Source organism: Semicossyphus pulcher, unplaced genomic scaffold (genome assembly GCF_022749685.1).
Source record: "Semicossyphus pulcher isolate SPU_LCO1_2020_fin unplaced genomic scaffold, fSemPul1.0.p SCAF_5, whole genome shotgun sequence".
Taxonomy (NCBI): domain Eukaryota; kingdom Metazoa; phylum Chordata; class Actinopteri; order Labriformes; family Labridae; genus Semicossyphus; species Semicossyphus pulcher.
The window spans coordinates 23,004,611-23,025,959 of NW_027211726.1; the positions used below are offsets into that span (position 1 = coordinate 23,004,611).

A 21,349-nucleotide genomic window follows, 5' to 3' on the forward strand; every position below is an offset into this window, starting at 1 on the left:
TTCGGCTTCTTTTACATAAGAATCAACAATGTGTGAATGCTTCTTCATTCAGTCTTGTATCCCACTTTCTCCACTCAGTCATTTAATTCAGCTTGCGCAGAGGAGAGAAAGGCCTGGGTCATCAGGTTGTGTGGCTGGCTCTGCTCAGACATACCACAGCCAGCATTCTGTTTATTGGACAGATTCCTCTCCAGCCTAGTTATCAGGCATAGTTTTTTGTTGGTGGTTTTCTGAGAAAACAACTTTTTGCGGCTGTTTTTAACTTTTCTTTTCAAGCTCGTCATTTTCAAACCTCATTTGCTCTTAACACTAATCAACACAACTCACCTTCTATTAATGAGCTAGTTGCTTTACAATTACTGTTTGGCCCCTTTGACCATGTTCAACCATAACTTCAAGACTAATCTTTTCAAGTTCCTCTTGCATTATTACTGTTCAGAGGTCATATCAGTGAGGTTTAGACAAGATGTTCAGGATCATCAGAAAGATGGCCGGGCAGGTACTCAAGAGTTAGCTTATCTTCTTTATCGCAAGCACAAACAGTACACCTAATCCTGCACAAAACCACACACATACGAACACCTGACATCCACTAAAGGCCTGGTGGGACACAATGTACAGCTTGTGGACAAAGTCTGGCAACATGGGGTTAACAACTCTATATTTGGTTTGAGGGTTTAAGTGTACTAAAGACACCAGGGAACACAACAATGTAGAGAAGCCTCAAGAGATTCATCTATATCAGCAGCTACAGAAGTACATGAGCACCACCCAGTGTTGATGAGAAGAATCACACGTTGACTGTGGATATCAGAGCCACTTAGAAGAAGTGGGAAGTTATGGCAAGTTAAAATTGAACCAAACATTATTTTTTTTGTAAGAACAATGGGTTGAATGACTGTGTGTAATGTGAAAGGTGTCCCTGTAGCAACAACACTGCGCATATACTCCAGACTCTGCAGGTCCACTCGGCCCTGCATAGCGTATTCGTATCTTTCCCTTACTGTTTTTGGTTTATGGCCTGTACCATCACTGATTTGATTTGGCCTTAAGTTTCTCTTTATCCTGTTTTTTGGTAACAGTAGACAATAGCTACAAATAACGCTCTGATAAACCCTGTATGACCAGCATTACACCACATTTAGCAGCTAAATAGCCTTATATTGCTTTGTTTACATTTTGTTTAGCTGCCAGAAAGTCACCAGAATTCTATGAATGCAGCTTTAAAACAAACAAAAAAAGACACATGGACTGGCAGTTTTAAAATGTTTATTAAAAAATAAAATAGAAAAAAATATATTTACATAAAAATGTCAAAAAAACCAAAACTAAACAAAAACAAAAGCTGGGCAGTGGTTCCCTCCGGCCACCCGGAGCTAGGTGTCCATTCAGAGGGCCACTGCTGACATGAATCAGCCAGGACATAAAGGGGCTGCCACTTTTCTTTAAACAGCAGCCGCTAGTTTAAAATCCCTCATTGTATCCCAATGGGGGTAATATTACTTTGCATCTACATGTACATGTGTACGCCAAAATCTCAGCGGTCCTAGCTCCTCTCTGTTGCCTCTCTTTCCTGTCACTCACACCTCATCTGTGGAAGTGAAGGCAATGTGGCAGCGCACAACCGAGATCTTTATTTAACCATTTCCACCACAATCTGATTGAGAGAAAGGTGAACAAGGAAAGTAAACTGTGTAGGACCGCAGAGATGCACAGAGATTTTAATCCATACAGACTTCCTAAGATACTGCATGTCAAGTCATTGTTTTGAAGATGTAGGCAACTCTAACCCAGTCAACAACAATCCATTACCAATTTCATTTTCAGCCTCTTGTCATTACTGGTTCTAATCTCTAAAAGCAGAAATGGCTGTCAGGGATAGTTTGAATTTACTACATCCACATTTTTATATAATGTATATTGGGCTCGGACTGCATGTTACTGAGCATTTCATGCATCAATGTGATCACATCCCTCTGGATGGGAATAGTTGTTTGGAAAATAATCACCAATGGGGAATAAAACCATGAAAGGGTAAGACAGTATGGCAGAGCATATCTCCAAAAAATGCCTTCCTGCCAGTCTGCCGTTTTCCAGCCAAATCATTAAATGCGAGAGTTTCTCTTGTTGGAGGTGACTATCAGCTCATCAACAGCCTGTAAGCTACCAGTCAAGACAGAAACCCTTCATCGGAGACTGAATTGATGCCAGATGTCGTTTAACTAAAGGGTCAGAGTTGCCATGGTTTCAGGAAAAGTAAACAATAAATAGTGTAACAGTTCGGAACAGAGTCTCAGTAAAAAAGGAAAGAATTGTTGGTGGACACTTCTGAAGTGCTCCTGCAGAGTGCAAGTCGCTCTCTGGGATCACTGGCTCATAAACTGTTGAGCGTCTGATTGGTGGCAAGTCATGAGTCTCAATACTTTCTCACACAAGTTTCACTATGTCACATACTACACAGACCAGACCCAACCATTGACATAAACATCCCCCATTCTTTACATTTGACAGATACATGTAGAAAACTAGATTTTGAAACATGTCAGGACCTTCATACAAACACAGGGGTGTCAGAGGATGGGGTTTGTAGTTCACATGAGTTGGCTTGCGAGTCTGACAGTGAGCAACGTTGCTGTCCGACAAGCACTGTGTCATTTGGAAAAAAACTGGAGGGACAACAGAGTTGACACAATAATTTCAATAATCCACTTGCATAGTAATAACACCAGCGTGTGTAGTGTTCTGGGCGAGTCACAGCCCTCGACAGTCCTGTCTGTGAGTGTATTTCTGTGACACGGTGTGCTCGCTGAAACGATGTACACACACTACAAGTAAACACAAAGAAAGGCATTGCAAACAATTAGCGGAAGTACCTGGCAATCAAATATACACGAGATTCCTGAATGGAATCAAAATATAATTCCCTTTCACTAGGGTCCTTGGTTCAGGAAGACTCCCCCCTCTCTCCCCCTCATCTCCTTTGTCCAGGATGACAAAGGAGAAAACTTATCGCTGAGCATCTTAGCCTGCACAGATTTTACCACTGCAAGAGAAAATTAACCTCAGCCCTGGGATCAGGTTTCCACAACCACGTTCCTCGACTAAAGAGAGAGTAAGAGGATTTCTCTGACATGAAATCAGTGGCTTTCTGCCATCTAACCCTAATCTTGATCTTCAAATTCAAGTCAGATAAGCCCCAACCTTCCTATAACATGTTATAAAAATAGACAAGCACTAAAATGAAAACACACTAGCATATATGTTGAACAGAATAGGCTCTTTCAGACCAAAATCCTGCATCGTCTGGAGGCTTTTCTTTTAAAATCACCTCCAGTGTAGAGAAAATGGCCAAGAAAAAAAAAACTAGCAGGCCAATGCCAGCCTTCCCCTGACTGACAAAATATGGCAACAGCACAGTCCCACAAAGGGACACACACACACACACACACACACACACACACACACACACACACACACACACACACACACACACACACACACACACACACACACACACACACACACACACACACACACACACACACACACACTGGGAGTTATACACATACATACAATCTCTGCAATCACTGCTTAAGCCCTATCTGCTCAAGAGCTACCTCTTTCAGGCCGAAACAGAAGTTCATCCTCTCCCCTTTTTTTCTCAGGATATCCCAGGGTGCCATGTCCATCCCTACCTTGGACTAACTGGACTAAGGAACAAGACTTCCAGAGGAATTTCATGTTAACCTCGCCCATTGGCACAAGACGGGTGAAGAAAAATGGAAGGAATATCAAGTTAAGAACTCTGTATCCCTTTCTGATCCTGCTTCTCTTTATGAAACAAAATAACACAAGTGGGAGAGAAGACGAGAAGGAGGAGGTGGAGCTTGAACTGAGGTCCATCTTAAACTGACAGACAGACAGGCACATACACTCCCTCAAACACACAGAAACGGATGAACACACACACACACTCCAGAGATGCTGCCTGGGGAAAAGTTTCGTAAACAAAATTTAAAATTCTACAAAAATAAAACAGTATAAAAAGGCTTTTACATATACAGACACAAAATTAAATAAGCAAAATAACATTATTGCACAAAATGAAAAACCGTTTGTTCTTAAGTGTATAAACTATGAAAAATAAGTAACACTGAGCCACAGGCAGCTTGGCTGCAAGGGTCAAGACGAGGTCAAGTGAACTGAGCAATGGCATCTTCACCAAGTCAAAAAAAAACAAAAAACAGAACTGACCTGAAACGAAGATGAGGAAAATGAAATACTGAAAGTAACATAATACTGAATCTACTGAACTGTGATCAAATGTCATGCAAAAATGGAAAGGTAGACATAGTAGGAGAAAGATGCAGAGCTGAGGGCTGTTGATCCACGTGGCGGCAGCCCCAGAGTGAAAACTGCTGGTCTCTGGTCCTCTGCCTGCCTGTCCCTCTCGTTCGAGACGAATGAAGAGCCAGGGTCTCACAGCCAGAGAGGAGAGGGAGGAAAAGTCGGGGAAAAGGAGTGGTTTCTATCTGCTGAGGCTAACCGGTAGGCTGTCCCTCTTTCTGCGCCGCCAGGTGTTGCGGTGATACTGTGTGTGCGTGTGAGTGTGTCCGCGGTTAGCCAGCACAGGGTTGTTGACCAGTGGCGGGATGTGGGAGCCCTTCATGTTAAACTTAACTCCATTCTGTGGAGATGAGAGAAGAGAGAGAACATTTCTTTAGTGGTGATGCACATTAAATTAATTAATACAATCCAATTCAACCCTGTAGATTGAGTTCTACACCTTTGAAATGCAGTTTGAGCTAAGCAAACACTGTCTAAAACAAAACAAAACATTTAGACAAACCTCATGCAGCATCGTCCAGTAAAAAAGTCGAACCTGACTTGCTATCTCATTTGGTAACGCACTGACTTAACCAGTTAAATCCAGGCATGTGAACATTTTTAGCTTTTTAAATGTGAATGCAGTACATTTAATCAGTTGTTTAAAGATATAGTTTGAATAAAGGAAATCATGCTCATTCATTTTCTTGCTAAGAGTTAGTGTTTTAATCAGTTGAAGAAACAACAATAAAGACTACAAGCACTGGTTGTTGGTAAACCCCTGCTTTCCATGTGTATGCTAAGCAAAGCTTAATGCCTGCTGGCTGTAGCTTCATGAGTAATGTAGACAGGAGAGCAATGCTGATCTTCTTGTGTGACTGTGGCCAAGAACATGAATAAACTAATAAAATGTTGGACTATTACTTTAATAATCCATAAGGTTGTAGGAACTAAAACTTGCATGAAACAGTTATAGATCATGATCAGGCCTCAGAGCAGCAGTGATTATGTTGTTGTTTATTCATCGGTCATAAGAAACAGTGCGCAATTTCATTTTTTATGTAACCTGTTGTAGGACAAGTCTCACAAAACGAGAAGAACTGAACGTGAGAGAGAAATCAGACACTTGACAGAGTTCAGACTCCAGAGTAGAAATAGAAAATATGAGATGGAAGCGTGTAAACGTGTGTGTGAGAGAGAAAAGTTTGCCTTGACAGTGTGTTTGAGGCAGCCGGCGCCTACCTTGTGTGTGTGGCTGGAGTGGGGGCTGGGCGGAGGCTGGGGGCTGGAGGGGGCAGGGGGATGAGCATGGGCTGAGGGGGGCATGTGGAAGAAGGGGGGGAGCCCGGTGTCTATACACACCTGTCTGCCAGGTATGGAGTGCATTGTTAGACCACCGGGCAGTGATACACGAGCCTGGAGAACAGATGGTTAATACAATTATTTACAAGCCAAAATGACACATCCAGTTGTTGTTTTGTTTTTATTAAATGTTGTAATTATCTGGTTACTAAACATCCGTACTTTCAAAATATGACCAGTAAAAAAAATGTCCAGTTCATAATTTCCATTACTGATGCTGACTACCTGTGAGCCTGGAGGCATAAGGAGATGGTGTCCTGCAATGCCGGGCTTGCCCATGTTGAGACCTGGTGGTAAAGCGAGGCCAAGAGGCGGAAAAGACGGGTATGGTGGCAGGGCTGGTTGAGGGACGGGACACGGCAGCGCTGAATCAGAGTCCTGGCAAATCATCCGTAAAAAGAAAAAAATGAACAAAGTTGACAGTTACTTGCAGATACTCGAAACTTTCCAACTTGACAATGTTAAAAAAAAACAGATCTAAATTAGGTGTGTTTCCATAATGTAGCAGTTAGGATGTTTCCCTTAAGGCTATTTTTTTTATCTCTATATCTTTGTAGTATCAGAGTGTGTTCAGGGCCTCTTTGCCATGTCAGAATTTACTTGATGCTGTATGTTTCCTGTTGCCATTTAAATTATAAGATCTTCCTCCCTCCACAAAAGCTTTTACATAGTGTGTCTATCTGCTCATCCTGCATGTGTGTGTTTTCTTACGTTGTCTGATCCAGACAGTGAGGAGACGGAGGAGGCTGAAGAGTGCTGCTGGGGGCTGGAGATGGACATGGGGGAGTCTGCGCTGTGTGGCGACACAGAGTCCCTTTGCTGCTCCTCGGACCCGACACCACCTCCCAGCACACAGGCCTCTTGCTCTGACACTGGCTCCTTGGGAGGTGAAACTACAAAAAACACATACAAAAGGTTCAGTAATTCACAAATTTTAAACACTTTGCTCACTGGATTGTTCTTCTTTTAATACGATTAGAATAGTTTTTGACTGACTTTTGACATTAGACAGACTGAAAGAACAAGCAGTTTTTCTTCATTATAATAGAACTCTTTTTTGGAATCATACCTCTGTTGTCTGTTCGATCCCTGCCCCCCCACTTCTTAATGATCCATTCCCTGTAGTCGATCACTTCCTGTGTCAACCTGATTATCCTGCCCAGGGTGCTGCAAGGAAGAGAGACAAGGGTTTAAAAAATACTGCCGCTTTTACAAAGATTACCTTTCATACTGTCAAATGGACCGAATGTTTACCTTTCAGAGTCTTTGTTGGGATATGACCGTGCAAGTGGGGATACGGCATGACTCAGGACAGTGTAGGCATAGTCAAGCACCTGCTTGACATGCATGGCACCATAGGAACCCCTCCCTACATCATTACCTGCATGGAGTAATGACAAACACAACAAAAAAATAGTGAATGCCAAGTAAGCCCTTTGATATCCTTCCATATACATTCCTCTTTTTTTACTATTTATAAACTCTCCCTGTGCTGTAGAATATAACATGCTCATATGTGGGGAGCATGTAAAAAAATACAAAGTCAAAGTTCATTTTCTATCGTAAGGTGTGATTGAATAGTGTTGCTATTATATTAGAGTCAGAGGTTAAATGTCTATAAATGTGCCACACTGTAAGAACAATGGAACATAAAGGATTTTCCATGCATTTATAGAATATTTCAAATCACTGGGATGTTGTCGTTTGTGTTTACAGAAACTAAAAAAATAGGTGGAAATTGCTCTCTATGTGTTGCTTTTAGCCCAGTTACCCACTGCCCTATTACTGCGTGCAGTGTTATCACTCTTAAAACTACCACAAGGTGGCACTATAATAAGGAGTTCTTCTATAAAGTTACTTCAACTTTTTGGTCACTTACCTTCAGAGACAGTACAATTAATTATAATGAAAGCATTATTTTAAGGCTTTTGAATACCTGATCTACTTTCTTAAGAAATATTATTATAGTTCAAGTTTTTATCTTATTGCTTTTGGTTCTGGCTGGTGAATCTAAGCAGCTCATTGCACCTAGCTGCTTTTAACTAGCAAGTGAATACAAATACACATTTAACACTAAAATTAAGATTCAGTATATTCAAGCAACCTTTTATTTACTTTGATCATTGCAGACGTAAGAAACACACACCTGGAAGCAGTGGGTCCTCTATGCAGAGCATGGATGGCCTGTACCCATTTGTCATGGCCTTCATGATCTCCTCTTTGGCTATGTATGCACCTCCATTTTTGATTCGAATCCCTGTTTTCAAGTAGTTGAAATGGCGGCCGTACAACTCAAAGAACTCGATCAGCAACACACCCAAATTCTCATTGGGGTTTCTAGCATCAATCCGAGGATGGAGCTGAAGAGAAACAACAAAGAGGCTGGATTAGTGTTCATTTAAGTCAAGTATTACTAGGCATTAGTAAGGATTACCTTTGATGTCTGTGCGTAACACTTGTTAAGTGCATATTGCTCCTAATAATTCTACCATGTATCTTGTTATTGTTTCTTCTATCAGTATTAATATTACAACCTTAAGACATGATACTACTACTGCCATTACACTTTCAAGAGCTCTGCTTCCAAAGTGTTACCACATCCTGCACTGTCTCCATCTTACTCTACCTGAAGGAAGCTGATGACCATGAGGATGAGGCTATAAGAGCTGATTCCCCCTGTGAAGACTTCGTTCAGATCTCTCTGCAGCAGAAACTGCTTCAGCACAAAGATCAGGTAAGGCAGCACTGGATACATCTGAAAGTAGAAGAAGGGCCAAAGGGAATGGTTGATTCAGTTATCAAACTCTGGGTTAAGAAACAGGAAGAGGACAAAGGAAAGAATTGTAAAAAAGGACAAAAAATAGATTTAAATTTGACTCATGTTCCATTTGTATGACTCACTGAAAGGAGGGATTTCTTGTGAGATGTATAGAGTTCAATGAGTTAGAAGCCCTTTTTACAAGGCGGTTCTGCCTCAGCGCCGCAAAGAAGCTCTGGCATCATGCAGCCTTTGCCATTTTACTTAGGACCAAGCGCCATAAAGCCGCCCCAGTGTGTGTTTTTACACAGCGGTTGGCTCTGGTTGCCAACCACTGCAAGGTGGAAAAAAATGACTGGCGGCCAGTTAGTGACGCGTTTCCCATCGGCCAGCAGTGGTTGGTCTGCCAGAGAGGGTAGGCGGAGCTATACGGCTGCATTTTCTAGACTCTGCAAGTGTTGCGAGTAAACAGTAATCTACTATGGCTGAACAAACAACAAAAAGATCGATGACTACAGATACAACTTCAAAAATAAGTGAAAATCCCTCTGATGAAGGCAGACTAAAAAAGAAAAAGCGACCCTCAGCGAGAAAAAACTGTTATAACCAGAGCCAACCGTGGACGTCACAAATGCGAGGGTGGCTGTGGCTCAATGGTAGAGTCGGTCATCTTTCAATCGGAAGGTCAGAGGTCTAAACTGAATGGATGACATTCTGTTAGTCCTGGTAAGCGAAAATTTCTCCACAATCTGCTTTAAATTCAACTTCTGTTTATTTCCTAAAGCATAATAAAACAGAGTCTCTCTGTCCCACACAATGAATGATGTTTGACCTGAAAGAGGCTCACATTGGGCATTATTGTCCTCAAACACCTCAAACAAGGCAATTTTTCCAATTGATTGGAGAAGTTCCTGCTAGAGTTTTCATTTTGTGTTGATCTTAGCGACCCTTGTGGACAAAGTGGTAAGTCTCATCTCTTTGCTAATCTTATATGAATATACCGGAAAACTGTATACAGAATGTGAAAGTAGCATTCTGTCACAAAAAATCTCATCAGGCTTTATTTTATCTATCAAACATAACATTCATTGTGAATTGTCTGATTTCTGCAGGCTGATTGTGTCCGTTTGTGGGTCATATAGAGACATCAGTATTAGTTTCAGTCTGCTTCCGAACAAGCCAAAAACTCTTTGCAGGAGCTTTAAAACAAACAGCTTATATACTAAAACATGTGCTTTAAATGGTTTGACATAATTCTTTAACTTTAAGAATTCTTCACATTTATCTGAGGACACGTTTCAGGCTGGGTATGGTTAGGGGGCAGAAGAAGTCTTCGGATTTTGGCTGTTCTTAGAGATGAGATCAGAAAGTATTTTGCTTTCACTGCTTTATCTGCTTGTTGGTATTTCAACAGATGATCTCTTAAGATTTCAAAGGAAATGTTTAGCTTTTCTTGATTCCAGTTAAACTCAGCTTTTCTGTGTTCCCTCCTAAGGGTTCTTGTGGTGTTATTAAGTCAAAGCTGAGATTTAGGCTTAGGCTTTTTCACTGAGGGAAGCAACAGAGTCAGGAATGGAGCAGCAGATGGTATTGAACATCTGTGCTGAGCTGGGAAAGACAGCATCAATGTTACAAGTACTTGGAGCAACTATGAGGGCAGCATAAACAAAAGTGGCAAAGAAAGCGTTAATGTAGCAACAGCAACAAACAAGGAGAGCTTCTGAAGGCAAAATAGGCAAAAGCACAAAAAAATGACCTGAAGATCAGTCAGTTATTTCAACATTGTAAACAGGAAAACAAGATAACTAAATTAAGTCAAGTGTATGACCTAAGATATCAGCTGGTCCAGTTATATGTTGGGTTCAATCAGAGATTTGATCAAGTGCTGAAATTAATAAATTTGTAAGTAATTGGGCAGCTGTAGCTCAGAGATGGAGAGAGTTGCCCTCCAATTGGTTGGTGGTTCGATCCATCAGCCCTCCAGTCTATATAACAAAGTACCCTTGGGCCCCAAATTGCCCCCGGAGGCATAGCCTGTGGTGTATGAATGCTTAGCTTATTAGTGGCCTTGTGTGGCACTACATGAGTGTCTGAAAGGGTCTGAGAATAGGAATTACAAATATTACTTTTTCCAATAAATAGGAAGCACAAGCTTCTAGCAGTGTGTTTGTGCACACGTGAATCCAGTTTTCAAATACCATAAAATTCGGTGTATAGAACGCACTTTCAATACATTTTTTCTATCTATTTTATTGTGTTGCTGTGTTACGCTAAAGCTTCGTCATGGACATGCACTGTCATGATTGCCAGTGCAGCCGCTACCCTTACAACAATCAACGTTAACGTAGGCTGCCAGCTAACGCACTGGAAGCTAACAGGATTGCAAACATGACATGATGAAAACAGATGGTAGGCTATAATTTTTTGAATGTGTTTTAAATTAAAACAGTGTTGAAATAACTTGTATACACGTTTTTTATTAATTAATAGCTATAGAAAACCTTTTTCCCTCAGGGATATTCTAAAGAAAGACTGCGGCTTATATTCCAGATTTTACAGTATGCTTTTAAGAAGTGAAAACAAGAGTGAGAGGTATGCTGCTCCATCTGTCTGTCTGCGAACCTGACATATGAGGATTAACTTTGGTTGACCTCTTGATGACAAGACTGCACTATAGTCTGTCACACCCAAGCATTAACAACAACAACTATCACTGGATTGATACTGAGTGTGGTTGTCAACCTTCAAGCTCTGACATGTATTCTAAGAGAACTGTAAAACAAAAAAATGTAACAACAACAAAGGACAAAAGCCAAAACCTGACAGCGTGCTGGAACATCAGCACCTGGAATTCCTCTACTGCATTAACTACTACAACCGTGACCAAAGCAGGCAGAGATCCACCTTCAGCAGGAATTTTGTCAGAGCCATGGGGTGGATTGCACCTCCACTGAGTAGATCTGGCAACGAGGTTCTCAGCAACACACAGACTCAGTAAAATGTAAGTGAGGATTATACTGAGCAAGGTTGCCGGGGTCTGTTCCAGCTTCACTTTGGAAATGAGACGAGCCACTATAAGATTGCAGTGAAGTAAAGCGTAATGCTTTAAACTGCTGGCTCGCCTGATTCTCAAAAGGTAAATCTCACTGGAAATGGAAATCATGCAACTCCTCTGCTGTTTTTTTTTTTCATTTTTAAATGCTCAACATTACCTCTTCCTGCACGGTTTTCAACCTCTAAGCTTGTAATGTGTGTTCTGGCTGAGTTTCCTTTAGTATGATGACTTTAATTCACAATCCTTATCTGGCTTATGCAGTAGCAAAAGGTGCAATATCATTTCTGTATGTCATTTGACACCTTCTGCTCTGATTCAATGATTAAATAAAATGACACTGTGATAACAAATGTACCGTAAACTTTAAAGCCTGACAGAATATAATATGTATATCTCACCTTTACATAATCTTTAATAAAACTTGCTGCCTTCACTCCAGTCTCCACATTGAAACTGATGTCTACCTTGACCTCAGTCTCCTGGTCCGTCAGTTTGATGATTGGCACCTAAAGGGAGAAAAATTGTATAACATCTATTAGCAAAACGTTACAGGTTCACTGTATGTCAAAACAGAGGGGAAAAAATCATCTTTCCCAACACCCTCCTTGAGGGAATAGCTGATCTAAAAATGAAAATTCAGCCATTAACTACTTATTATCATGTCAGTCAAGACTGTGTTGCTGCTTGCAGTGGTTTGCCTAGTCGAGTGCACAAGCCACAGCATGACAGGGCATGCTACTGTGCCACTATACCAAAATGGGATATGGCCATCAACACTTCCACCAGAGTAAGTACCCACACTACAAGCCCTTAAGGCCTGAAATTTATTTCTAGCAGCAAAATAATACTTTAACTTCAAAACAATACAAATAAACTTTAAACACTCAAATTGGCAGTAATGTGTATTTACAGCTAAATGGGAAAAATGAGCACACAACTGGCGGAGTGTACCACCTGTCACGCAAACAGATGGAAGACACTAATTGAGCTTCTTCTTTCCCCCTCACATTTCCATGGTGATAAAAGAGTGAATGAGCCAAAGCTTTATACTTCTGACTGACTGAAGTACAGTGGAATTTTTTTAGGAATGTAAAATCGGCTGCCAAATTTAGGTTTGGCTGGGTACATTCCAACTTGTTTCCCATTTACTGAGGCTGCAATATTTGTCATTTCCAGTGAAGAATAAAACCTTTTGGACAACTGAAATTAACAGTCAAACAATTCTGTTGTGCACATGGAGTATTGAATTATGATTTGAGAATATATGCTAGTGTGTTTCATGAACATCTGTGTTTACAAACCAGTGAGGTTTTATCTCAGGAGCAGCATGAAGTGTCTGAAAACAAGAACTAGTTGAAAACATGCAGCTACTCACTGTTGCCTTGTCCAGCACTTTGATGGAGAAAGGTTCTGCCACGTTATGCTTGCGAAGAGCTTGTTCCAGCTCTTGCAATGGGGGGCGCTCCCACTTCCCAAACACAACCAGGTCAATGTCACTGAGAGCAAAAAACAGTCAGAATGTTAGAATACTGCCCAACATAACACACAAGGAGGCAAATTAACAGCCTGTGTTTTGTTTAATATTAATACTACAGTCTTACCTGGTTGGAAGGTACAGTCCTGTGCTGAAGCTGCCAAATATTTGAACCTAGAAAAACATGAGCATGTTGAGCAATGTGATGACATTGACCAAAAATCAGTGACAACAAAAAGCAAGAACACTAATATTACGTAGCCTTTCCTATCACATTCTGCCTAAAGTGGGCTTGGCTACATGCTTTTGACAGTACAGAACCTTCATTGAGCGACAACTCATTCATCATAATGTTTAATGTTTTAATGTTTATATACAATTCAAACTACCGGAAACTAGGTATTTCCGGGTTCCACTTCCGAGGCAGTAATCCCTGCCAAGTTAAGTAGGCTGCCAAGTTAGGTATACAATAGCTAGGAAATAAAATGCGGTGTTTGTGGGCTGCAAGTGAAAGCTCTCCAAAGGAAGCAGCGTAGAGTTATTTCCCTTTCCGTCTGGTAAATACGACAAGGCAATAGCACAAAGACAGGCCAGGATTAATAGGTTGAAATGAAAAGGGAGGCTGGTACAAATCAGGGGCTTGATCCATTTACCTGACAATCTTGCTCACAGTGGAAGAGGGAAGGGCAGTGAACAAATCACCATTGCGCGTGGTTTACATGGTTAAGTAATGAGAGGAGCATTACATCATCCCTACAATTTTGTACTACCCAACCAGCTGCAGCTAAAATTTGTTGCACATACTTGAGTGCAATTGGGAGCATAAATGAACATATAATTAAAGAACAATAATTTTAAACCCTATGACCTTCCAGTATATGCAAAGTAGAATTAGTATTAGGATAATGCACTGCCTGCTTAGCTTTGAGGGAATAACAAAACAAAACATTTGTAACAAATGTAGCATAAGTAAGAATGCCATTGTGTGTTAACGGGTTCTTGGCCAGGACCAGTTGCCAGGCAACATTTGGAGACTCCATAAAGTTCCTTTCCTAAAGCATAAAACGGTATGTTTTTGAGTCGTAAATTGGCAAACTGGCATCTTTACACTTTGGTTCTGTATTGATTAAACAGACAAGACATCACATTTTAATAAGTGAGCTGTGGATCTGCTTTTAATCAGATTTTTATGGACTAGCCAAGCTAACTGTTTTCCCTGTTTCTATGGCTTTCTTCTGCTATGCAAAGTTAGCCAGCTGATGTTGGTAGAACTAGGTTACATCAACAGTCTATAAATAATATTGAAAAACTGTATATAATTATAATGATAATGATATATAATGATGCACAAAATATGTCCTAGCAATTTTCCAAACCAGGCAATTGCAATCGAGGGTTTTTATAAGCTGTTATAATGAAATAAATAATGGCATTACGTGATTATAGATACTAAAGCTTAGTTCTATATGGCTAAAGCTCAGCAAAAACAAAACTCAATGAAACAAAAAAAATGGCTATCAATTAGAAAACTTTTCACCTCTGCCTGTCTGTCTACCTGCGTGTATCAACATGTGTCCAATTGCATGTCCTGCCCTCTGTTTCAACACAACTTAAAAATATGTGAAATACATTACTTTAAATGGATTGGGAGATTTTGAAATCTGGCCAGATGCTGAAACTGTCACTTCCACCCTGTGCTTCTGTCATCTTCCCCTGGCTCTAACCTGTTCCTGCTTCCTTCCAGATACAAAAACACACATCTCACTAAGGAGAGTTGTCAGGAAGAGCAAGGGAGTGTGTGTACAAATATTTTCCCAATATTGAACATCTCCTTTAAGTCTGGCAGAATCAAAAGCAGCTATAGAAGAAGTGTCTCACTCAGTTAATGAAATGTAAACCACCATTAATATGCAATTTTGCAACTTCTGACCCATCTACTTGCACTCATGTTAAGCTGTTGAGGTAGATGCATAAACATATTTAAGTTTTCTTTAACTTTCTTTTCTTAATTTTTTTTTTTTTTTTTTCTCAATCGAGTAACTAAAAGATATACAATTTGAGATCAGTTTGCCTGTTGGTCAATAATTCCTCTATGAATGGACAATGATTTTAGAGAATGTTCTGTGAAATATTATCAATTTTAAAGGGGAATTAATCTAACTAAATAAAGGCATGTGTGTGTATCTTACATCTGCAGTGGGCCACAGCTCCTTGATGATCATCTCTATCCGGTTCACTACCTCCTTCCTCATAGCTGCTTCCTCTGGCCGAGGGGACATGAAGTTGTAGAAGTCCATCACCTCCTCGTGGAGTCTGGACAGAAAGAGGATGACAGATAGGGGTTACTCTAACCACATTAACAATCACTTCACACACAGTCCAGTATGAAATGGATTGAGAGAAGGAACTGTGTGTGATGAGAAATATGCAATGCAATTCGGCTTACATTGAGAAACAAAAAAAAAAGAAGAAAACACTCTCCAGATGGCCCAAGATATGATTCCTACTTATCACTATTAACCCCCATCATGCCAAAGCCAGGCAAGCAAATCAATCAACAGCTACTGAAAATATTCTACAGTTTCTCCTTTGTAATCTTTACTTAACTTGACCTGTCAAGATTAAAACAACAACACGCATCGCAATACACTGGATCAATGTTGGTGCTGATATTGTACTTAAATGAATAAAGCATCAACCAGAAAGGACCAATCCACATTAAAACTGAAGTTAGACAAGAAAGTTGGAAAAAAGAGAGTTACTATTCTAGTAGGACATTTTTATTTTCTTCAAACATGATTTGAATTTTTTGCTAACTGTTATTTTAGAATAGTAATCGTGTTAAGGTAGAAAAAAAAATCAAATATTGTGATTTAAAAAAGCTTAGACCTTTCCATGATTGCAACTGTACCCATAGTCGTGAACATAAACAATAGCCCAAAAACATGACAGACCTAAAGTGGTTTAGAGTGAGGGAGACATTGCAGAACTCTTCTTATCTCTGTATCACCGAGGACATAGGGTTCTCATCTAGATAAAGATACAACAAACACCTTTGAGGTCTGAAAGGAATGTGGAAAGAAGGTTTGGTAAAACACAGAGGGCTGTGTTGATATAGTTTGTTTGGCAACATTGGGGCGAATATAAAGTGAAGACTTCTGACCAGTTAAAAGACTGAATAGTGCAACTCTGTTCAACCCTGTGGCCATTCATTTTTCTAGGAATGCATGCCATGATGTCAGTGTGAAATACAGAACAGGGATACTGTCAGAATCAATTAACAGAGCCCTGGAGGAAATGCAGTCAACCCATGTGCTCACTGTTTGGTGAATACACTTTGCCAACAAGCCAGTGCAAACCCATGCCAATATTCCACCGCTGACAGAGGGCATGGTTATTGTTAGCCCCCCCCACAGTCAAAATAATAACTACAGCCTTTCTTGACAAAGAAGTTTAGAGTCAAACATCAACTTAGAAGTATGACTACACAACCAGTGACTTCCATGTATCTTACTGACAAATCTATATTTTTAATGCAAAAACTTAATCTCTGATCATCCCAATATCAATGCACTATACATATACACAATTGTATTCATTTTAATTTGGACTGCAAAGCCCTTTATGTGGGACTTCAAAGGAACCCCTGAAGGCTAAATACTGCGAGATAAGTCAGTGCACAAGCCAAAACTTGCATCAAAATATGTGCACAGCCACAAGCACAAGTAGAAAAGGAAATATGATATCTATTCACTATTTACAGGAAAAAACTGTTATTAACAACTTTGGGTTATGGGGAAACTAGCACCAAGCATGTGGAAGTGCTTTCATGACATGACAAACACAGATTCCTTGTACAGAAAATTCCCACAACAGTGCAACCAGTCGTTACAAATATCACAAGGTCCTGCAACAAATCTGGGAGTTCCTTGGTCATTTGTTTTTGAAGGCGGCTTCTGTCAGGGTAAAATAACTACCGTTATAACATAGAATAATATTTAGTTACATAGCTCTTACGACTCTAACAATGTGAGGGTCAGAAGTCTCTAGGACACCTACTGATCATTCTTACATACCAAGTAGCACAAATATGAGATCAAACTATAAAATTATACTACAGTTAAGCTGTATTTAAACTGTGTTGACATAAAGTTCCACCACTGTCTGTCATGTCAAATGGATCCTGAGCTACACAAAGAATAACCAGGATTAAGAGAGTATGACTGACTGCAATGACAACTACATGGGTATAAAGGGCAATTATACAGAATTCAATGATGACTATTTATTTACTTTTATTCAGTGTAGTGAAATGCAGTGGAATCTAAAAAAAATACTATATAAAGGTTCGCCCTTTAAACTATCAAATGGTAAATCATAATGTCACAGTAAGCAGACGGATTAGTTTTATGATCGAGCAATTAGGAATTGTTCAAACCGATTGGAGTGAATGTGCAGCTAATTACTTCACCCAACATTAACGTTACAAAAGTTAACAGTCAAGTGTGATCCAACACCGTTACCTAAAACCTGGGCATCTCGTTTTATATGCATTAATTTTAGTTAGCTATTTAAAGTTTAAATTTAACTTTTGAACCAGGGTCAATTTTGTTCGTCTGACGGCGAAAGATGAGTTGTTTTGTTTTTCACTAGTGTCTCTTTTAATATTTTGTCAAAGGGAAAACAGTTAGCCCAGTTAGCTATGGATCCTCTGTCATGCTAACGGTAACTAAAAACGGACTCAAAGCAACACATCCGGTCAAAAACTTCTAAATAAATAATTTATTGAGAACACTACTAGAGAAAAATTAAAGATGTGATCGCTGAATTATAAACTGTTTTCACTACGTGTTTTTTTTGTTTTTGAAATGTACCTTACAAAAGTGTGTCGGAAGCGATTTCTAACGGCCTAATTCAAACTTTATCAGACAAAAACACAGCACTTCCGGTCGTGCTTCGGTTGACTATCGCAGTCTTTACGCAACTAACGTAGATATATTCAACGGTAGCTTTCTAACGTTGACTATCCAGCGAATAGCCCAACTCCGGTTAACACACGTTAGGTATATCTGCGTTGGGTAAATAATGGCTACATCAACTTGCATGTACCACAATACTTAACACACAAAATTAAGACTTGACAACAGCTTGGAACCATTATAGCCAGCAGAAAAAGACAAATGTTAACGCAAGTTTTTCAGTGTAAAGACAGTTAACAGTTAATAATATCACTTACCCAATGACCCCCGGGTTGTACTTCCTCGTCTTCCAGGGCGTCCAAGTGCTCGCATAATTGCCATTAGTGCAGCTTGAAAGCAAGTAATTCATCCCATAAGTGCTCGCTTTGTTGTCACTTTTCCTTCGGCCTGGGTGGTGATTGTGTGTGTGGTTTACAGGTAGAGACGGCTGAACCTGATGGCGCTTCACGCAAATCTGCTGTAAATTAAAAGCCGGGTGCTCCTGTAGGTGACGGTGATGTTGGTGGTAAAGGTTGACATTATTGTCCATGCTGTCGCTCACGTTGAAAAGCATATTGGCACCCCCGACATTTTTATTTATGTTGCCCGTTACATTTCCACCCATAGTCCTATCAAGTGAGCTGCTGGAAGGGGGGTTATCCGTCCCGGATTCCAGTGAGGAGGACGAGGAGGAGACAGTTACTGTCTTCTGGGGTATGGTTTTTCCATCACCTGGTTCAGGGGGGCTCGTCGTGGTGAAGGAGTTATGTACGTTCCCGTTGGACAGCGCTATCCCCAGCGAGGAATTCGCAGTGCCGTTGATACCAGTAGTGCCGTTCATGATGCTGTGATGGCTGCTGCCGTTGCTTAAACTGGAGGCAGCGTTACCGTTGCTGCTGCAGAGACTCTTGCTCGCTGCCACCGCGGTCGCCACATTTTTTAGAACATCCAAAGCAGCGTAATTCACGCACTGGTTGTGGTTTTGATTGTGAAGCTGCTGCTGACTGGAGAGTGTCCGTACTCCCTGAGAGGTCTCCCAGACGTGCATCCATAAGGCGTTCGCAGGTCCTTTCTGTTCGGGCTGAATCCAAGCTACCCTCGGATCCATTCAACTTCTTTCTCTGGTAACCCCCCTGCAAGTACCTAACTAACACTAGCGAGCCCGTTGTGAATCTTCGCCGCTTCCTGGACCTTTCAAAGGTCGCTGCGTTGTCCGGGGTTACGGAAAGGGGAGTATTTAAACATTAAACCGAATTAGGACCATTGAGAAAGTGGCCCTTTTACACCGCTAGCTGGGAAAAAAAGCTAGCTGTTTCCTACGGGAATTCAATATGGCGTATTCTCTTCAAATCCATGCGCATGCGCTTTACGAGGGGTTTCTTAAACGATGACTGCGCCCCCCCATCCGCCCACTCCTTCATCACTCCGGCCGGTTGATGAATTGCACAGAATAAATATTTGAATTTCCATTTGATAAATATTTAATTGAAAAACAACTGAAGAACACAGTAAAACGTCGATAACGAATAAGGGTCCTTTGGCCCATTTGGGTCTGGAGGCAACGAATGAGAACCCAGTGTTACTTACTATCTCCACCTCCCGGCCGTAACCAGTGGGTGGGTTCATAGGGGATCCCCCATCAATATGAGGCTGGATAGTGGCTGAATCTGGCAGGAATGACCGGTAACGTCCTAGCTCAAATAGCTATCAGAAATTATATGAAATATATACATATGAAAATTAAAAGGACTGAAGGAGTACTGAAATTCGAATGCTGCATAGTTTATAATGTGCATAAACAGTGCATAAATGCTGTGCAATAATTCTGTGCAATATTAAAAAAAAATCTCTGGTTTTAATCATGCTACACACCATTAAAAAAGGCTGTTCAATTTTCTGAAGAAAAAGTGTGTACATTTTTAAAAATATTATTTCTTGCTAGTTATTATTTGTATCATCATATTTTTATCCTTTTATGCCACCTGTACTTTTTGTCTATTTTTATTACTTGAGTACTTTGTTTAATTCGCCTTTTTTGTGAGCTGCTGTAACGAGTACATTTCCCCTGTGCAGGATCAATAAAGCTTAACTTATCTTATCTCTATTGGCAAATAATATTGTGTGTACAGGGGAATCTGTCTGTCCTTCTCTGTAGCTAATATGAGTATGTGTCCAAAGCTTCACGTGCCTGTGTTTAGGAAAGCACAGACTGAAAAAAGCCACTTGTAAACATTTTAAATTCTTGAAAAGTATAAAACGCATTAACTATTTAACAAAATAGAATTTACATTAGCATTACATAAAGAGGGAGACCACATTGGGATGTTGGCTGGAATCTCAAATACTGCCTTGGGGCATAATCACAACCTCTGGCCCTCGATATGCTACTCACACATAGAATACAGATATGCTGCATTCCACGGGGTAACAAAGTTTTTTTTCAGTAAGCATACATTGAGCTCCTTCCTTTCCGGTTTATTATTTCAGCTGGACCCTGTGGCCTTTTAATCCAAATACTCATTTTCCAGGGGTTGTACACAGCAGGTGGTGTTGATCATTCCAGACCCAGTAACAGCCATCTCCCAGCCCATTAAGCTCCGTTATGGAGCAGCGGCAGGCTTGATAAGGAAAAACCAGCACCTTCTGGGATGCGTATGCATGTAAAAGAGAGATTGAGGGAGAGAGCGTCTTGCATAATGCCCACCCCCAACCCCTGCTACTCACGTGCAGCATGTGACAGAGTCAAGGAAAACCCCCCAGAGCAAACTATGTGCCAGCTAGGATATGTAGCTCTCTGAATAACACACTCAGGCATACACACAGCTGCTCATTCCCACTGTACGCCTGTAGAAATCTAACCTCTTCTTTCTCTCTCCCTCTGACTTACACTGTATGAAACACAGGCGTCTGTGCGACACACCAGATTGAATAGGTTATTCCTCTCATATCTCATGTCACAGTCTCAGCTCAGGCCTAATGCCAACACTGACTGTGTGCTAGTGTGTGTGTGGGTGTGATTTCAAGGCTGGTTTGCTTCATTGTCAGCTTTTATGGGATTACCACATTGGTGATGACTGGACCATAGCTGACAGATGCCTTACACACACACACACACACACACACACACGCACGCGCACGCACACGCACACACACACACACACACACACACACACATATAAACAGAGACTGGGCTGGAGGAGTCACAGTATGCTCTCGGGCTTAACAGTAATAGCAGAAAATATTATGGCGGCAGGCAGTAGTCTGAGCTTGCATGTGGCTTGAATGATAATGAGGCCGCCGCATGTTCTAGATATTTAACCTACATTAGTGGTAAAACTGAATTTATATCAACAGTGATTTCACAGTTTAACACATGATCATACTGCCTATGGTGTCAGCCCCAAAGCTGGATCATG

At 40.7% G+C, this 21,349-nt stretch overlaps 1 protein-coding gene across 1 annotated transcript; it reads right to left on the minus strand.

Annotated features, from left to right (window-relative positions):
* Window positions 1-1,252: 1,252 nt before the first annotated feature.
* Window positions 1,253-19,144, minus strand: tent4a (terminal nucleotidyltransferase 4A). Its single transcript, XM_069681639.1, has 13 exons — window positions 18,212-19,144; window positions 15,165-15,288; window positions 13,103-13,149; window positions 12,877-12,997; window positions 11,900-12,007; window positions 8,315-8,443; window positions 7,835-8,048; window positions 6,943-7,069; window positions 6,758-6,855; window positions 6,400-6,581; window positions 5,914-6,066; window positions 5,569-5,742; window positions 1,253-4,687 (listed from the first exon to the last, which is right to left on the minus strand). Exons 1-13 carry the CDS (start codon window positions 19,039-19,041, stop codon window positions 4,529-4,531), a joined length of 2,466 nt encoding a protein of 821 aa, XP_069537740.1. The 5' UTR covers window positions 19,042-19,144; the 3' UTR covers window positions 1,253-4,528.
* Between the last annotated feature and the right edge of the window lie 2,205 nt (window positions 19,145-21,349).

What these genes read in the sequence shown, in the direction of transcription:
- tent4a (XM_069681639.1), bottom strand. Translation starts at nt 19,041, where the DNA reads ATGGATCCGAGGGTAGCTTGGATTCAGCCCGAACAGAAAGGACCTGCG. An exon ending in AAGTGCTGGACAAGGCAACA is followed by an intron (nt 12,008 to 12,876) that starts GTGAGTAGCTGC and finishes TTCTCCCTTTAG; the next exon opens with GTGCCAATCATCAAACTGAC. An exon ending in GGATCGAACAGACAACAGAG is followed by an intron (nt 6,582 to 6,757) that starts GTATGATTCCAA and finishes TGTTTTTTGTAG; the next exon opens with TTTCACCTCCCAAGGAGCCA.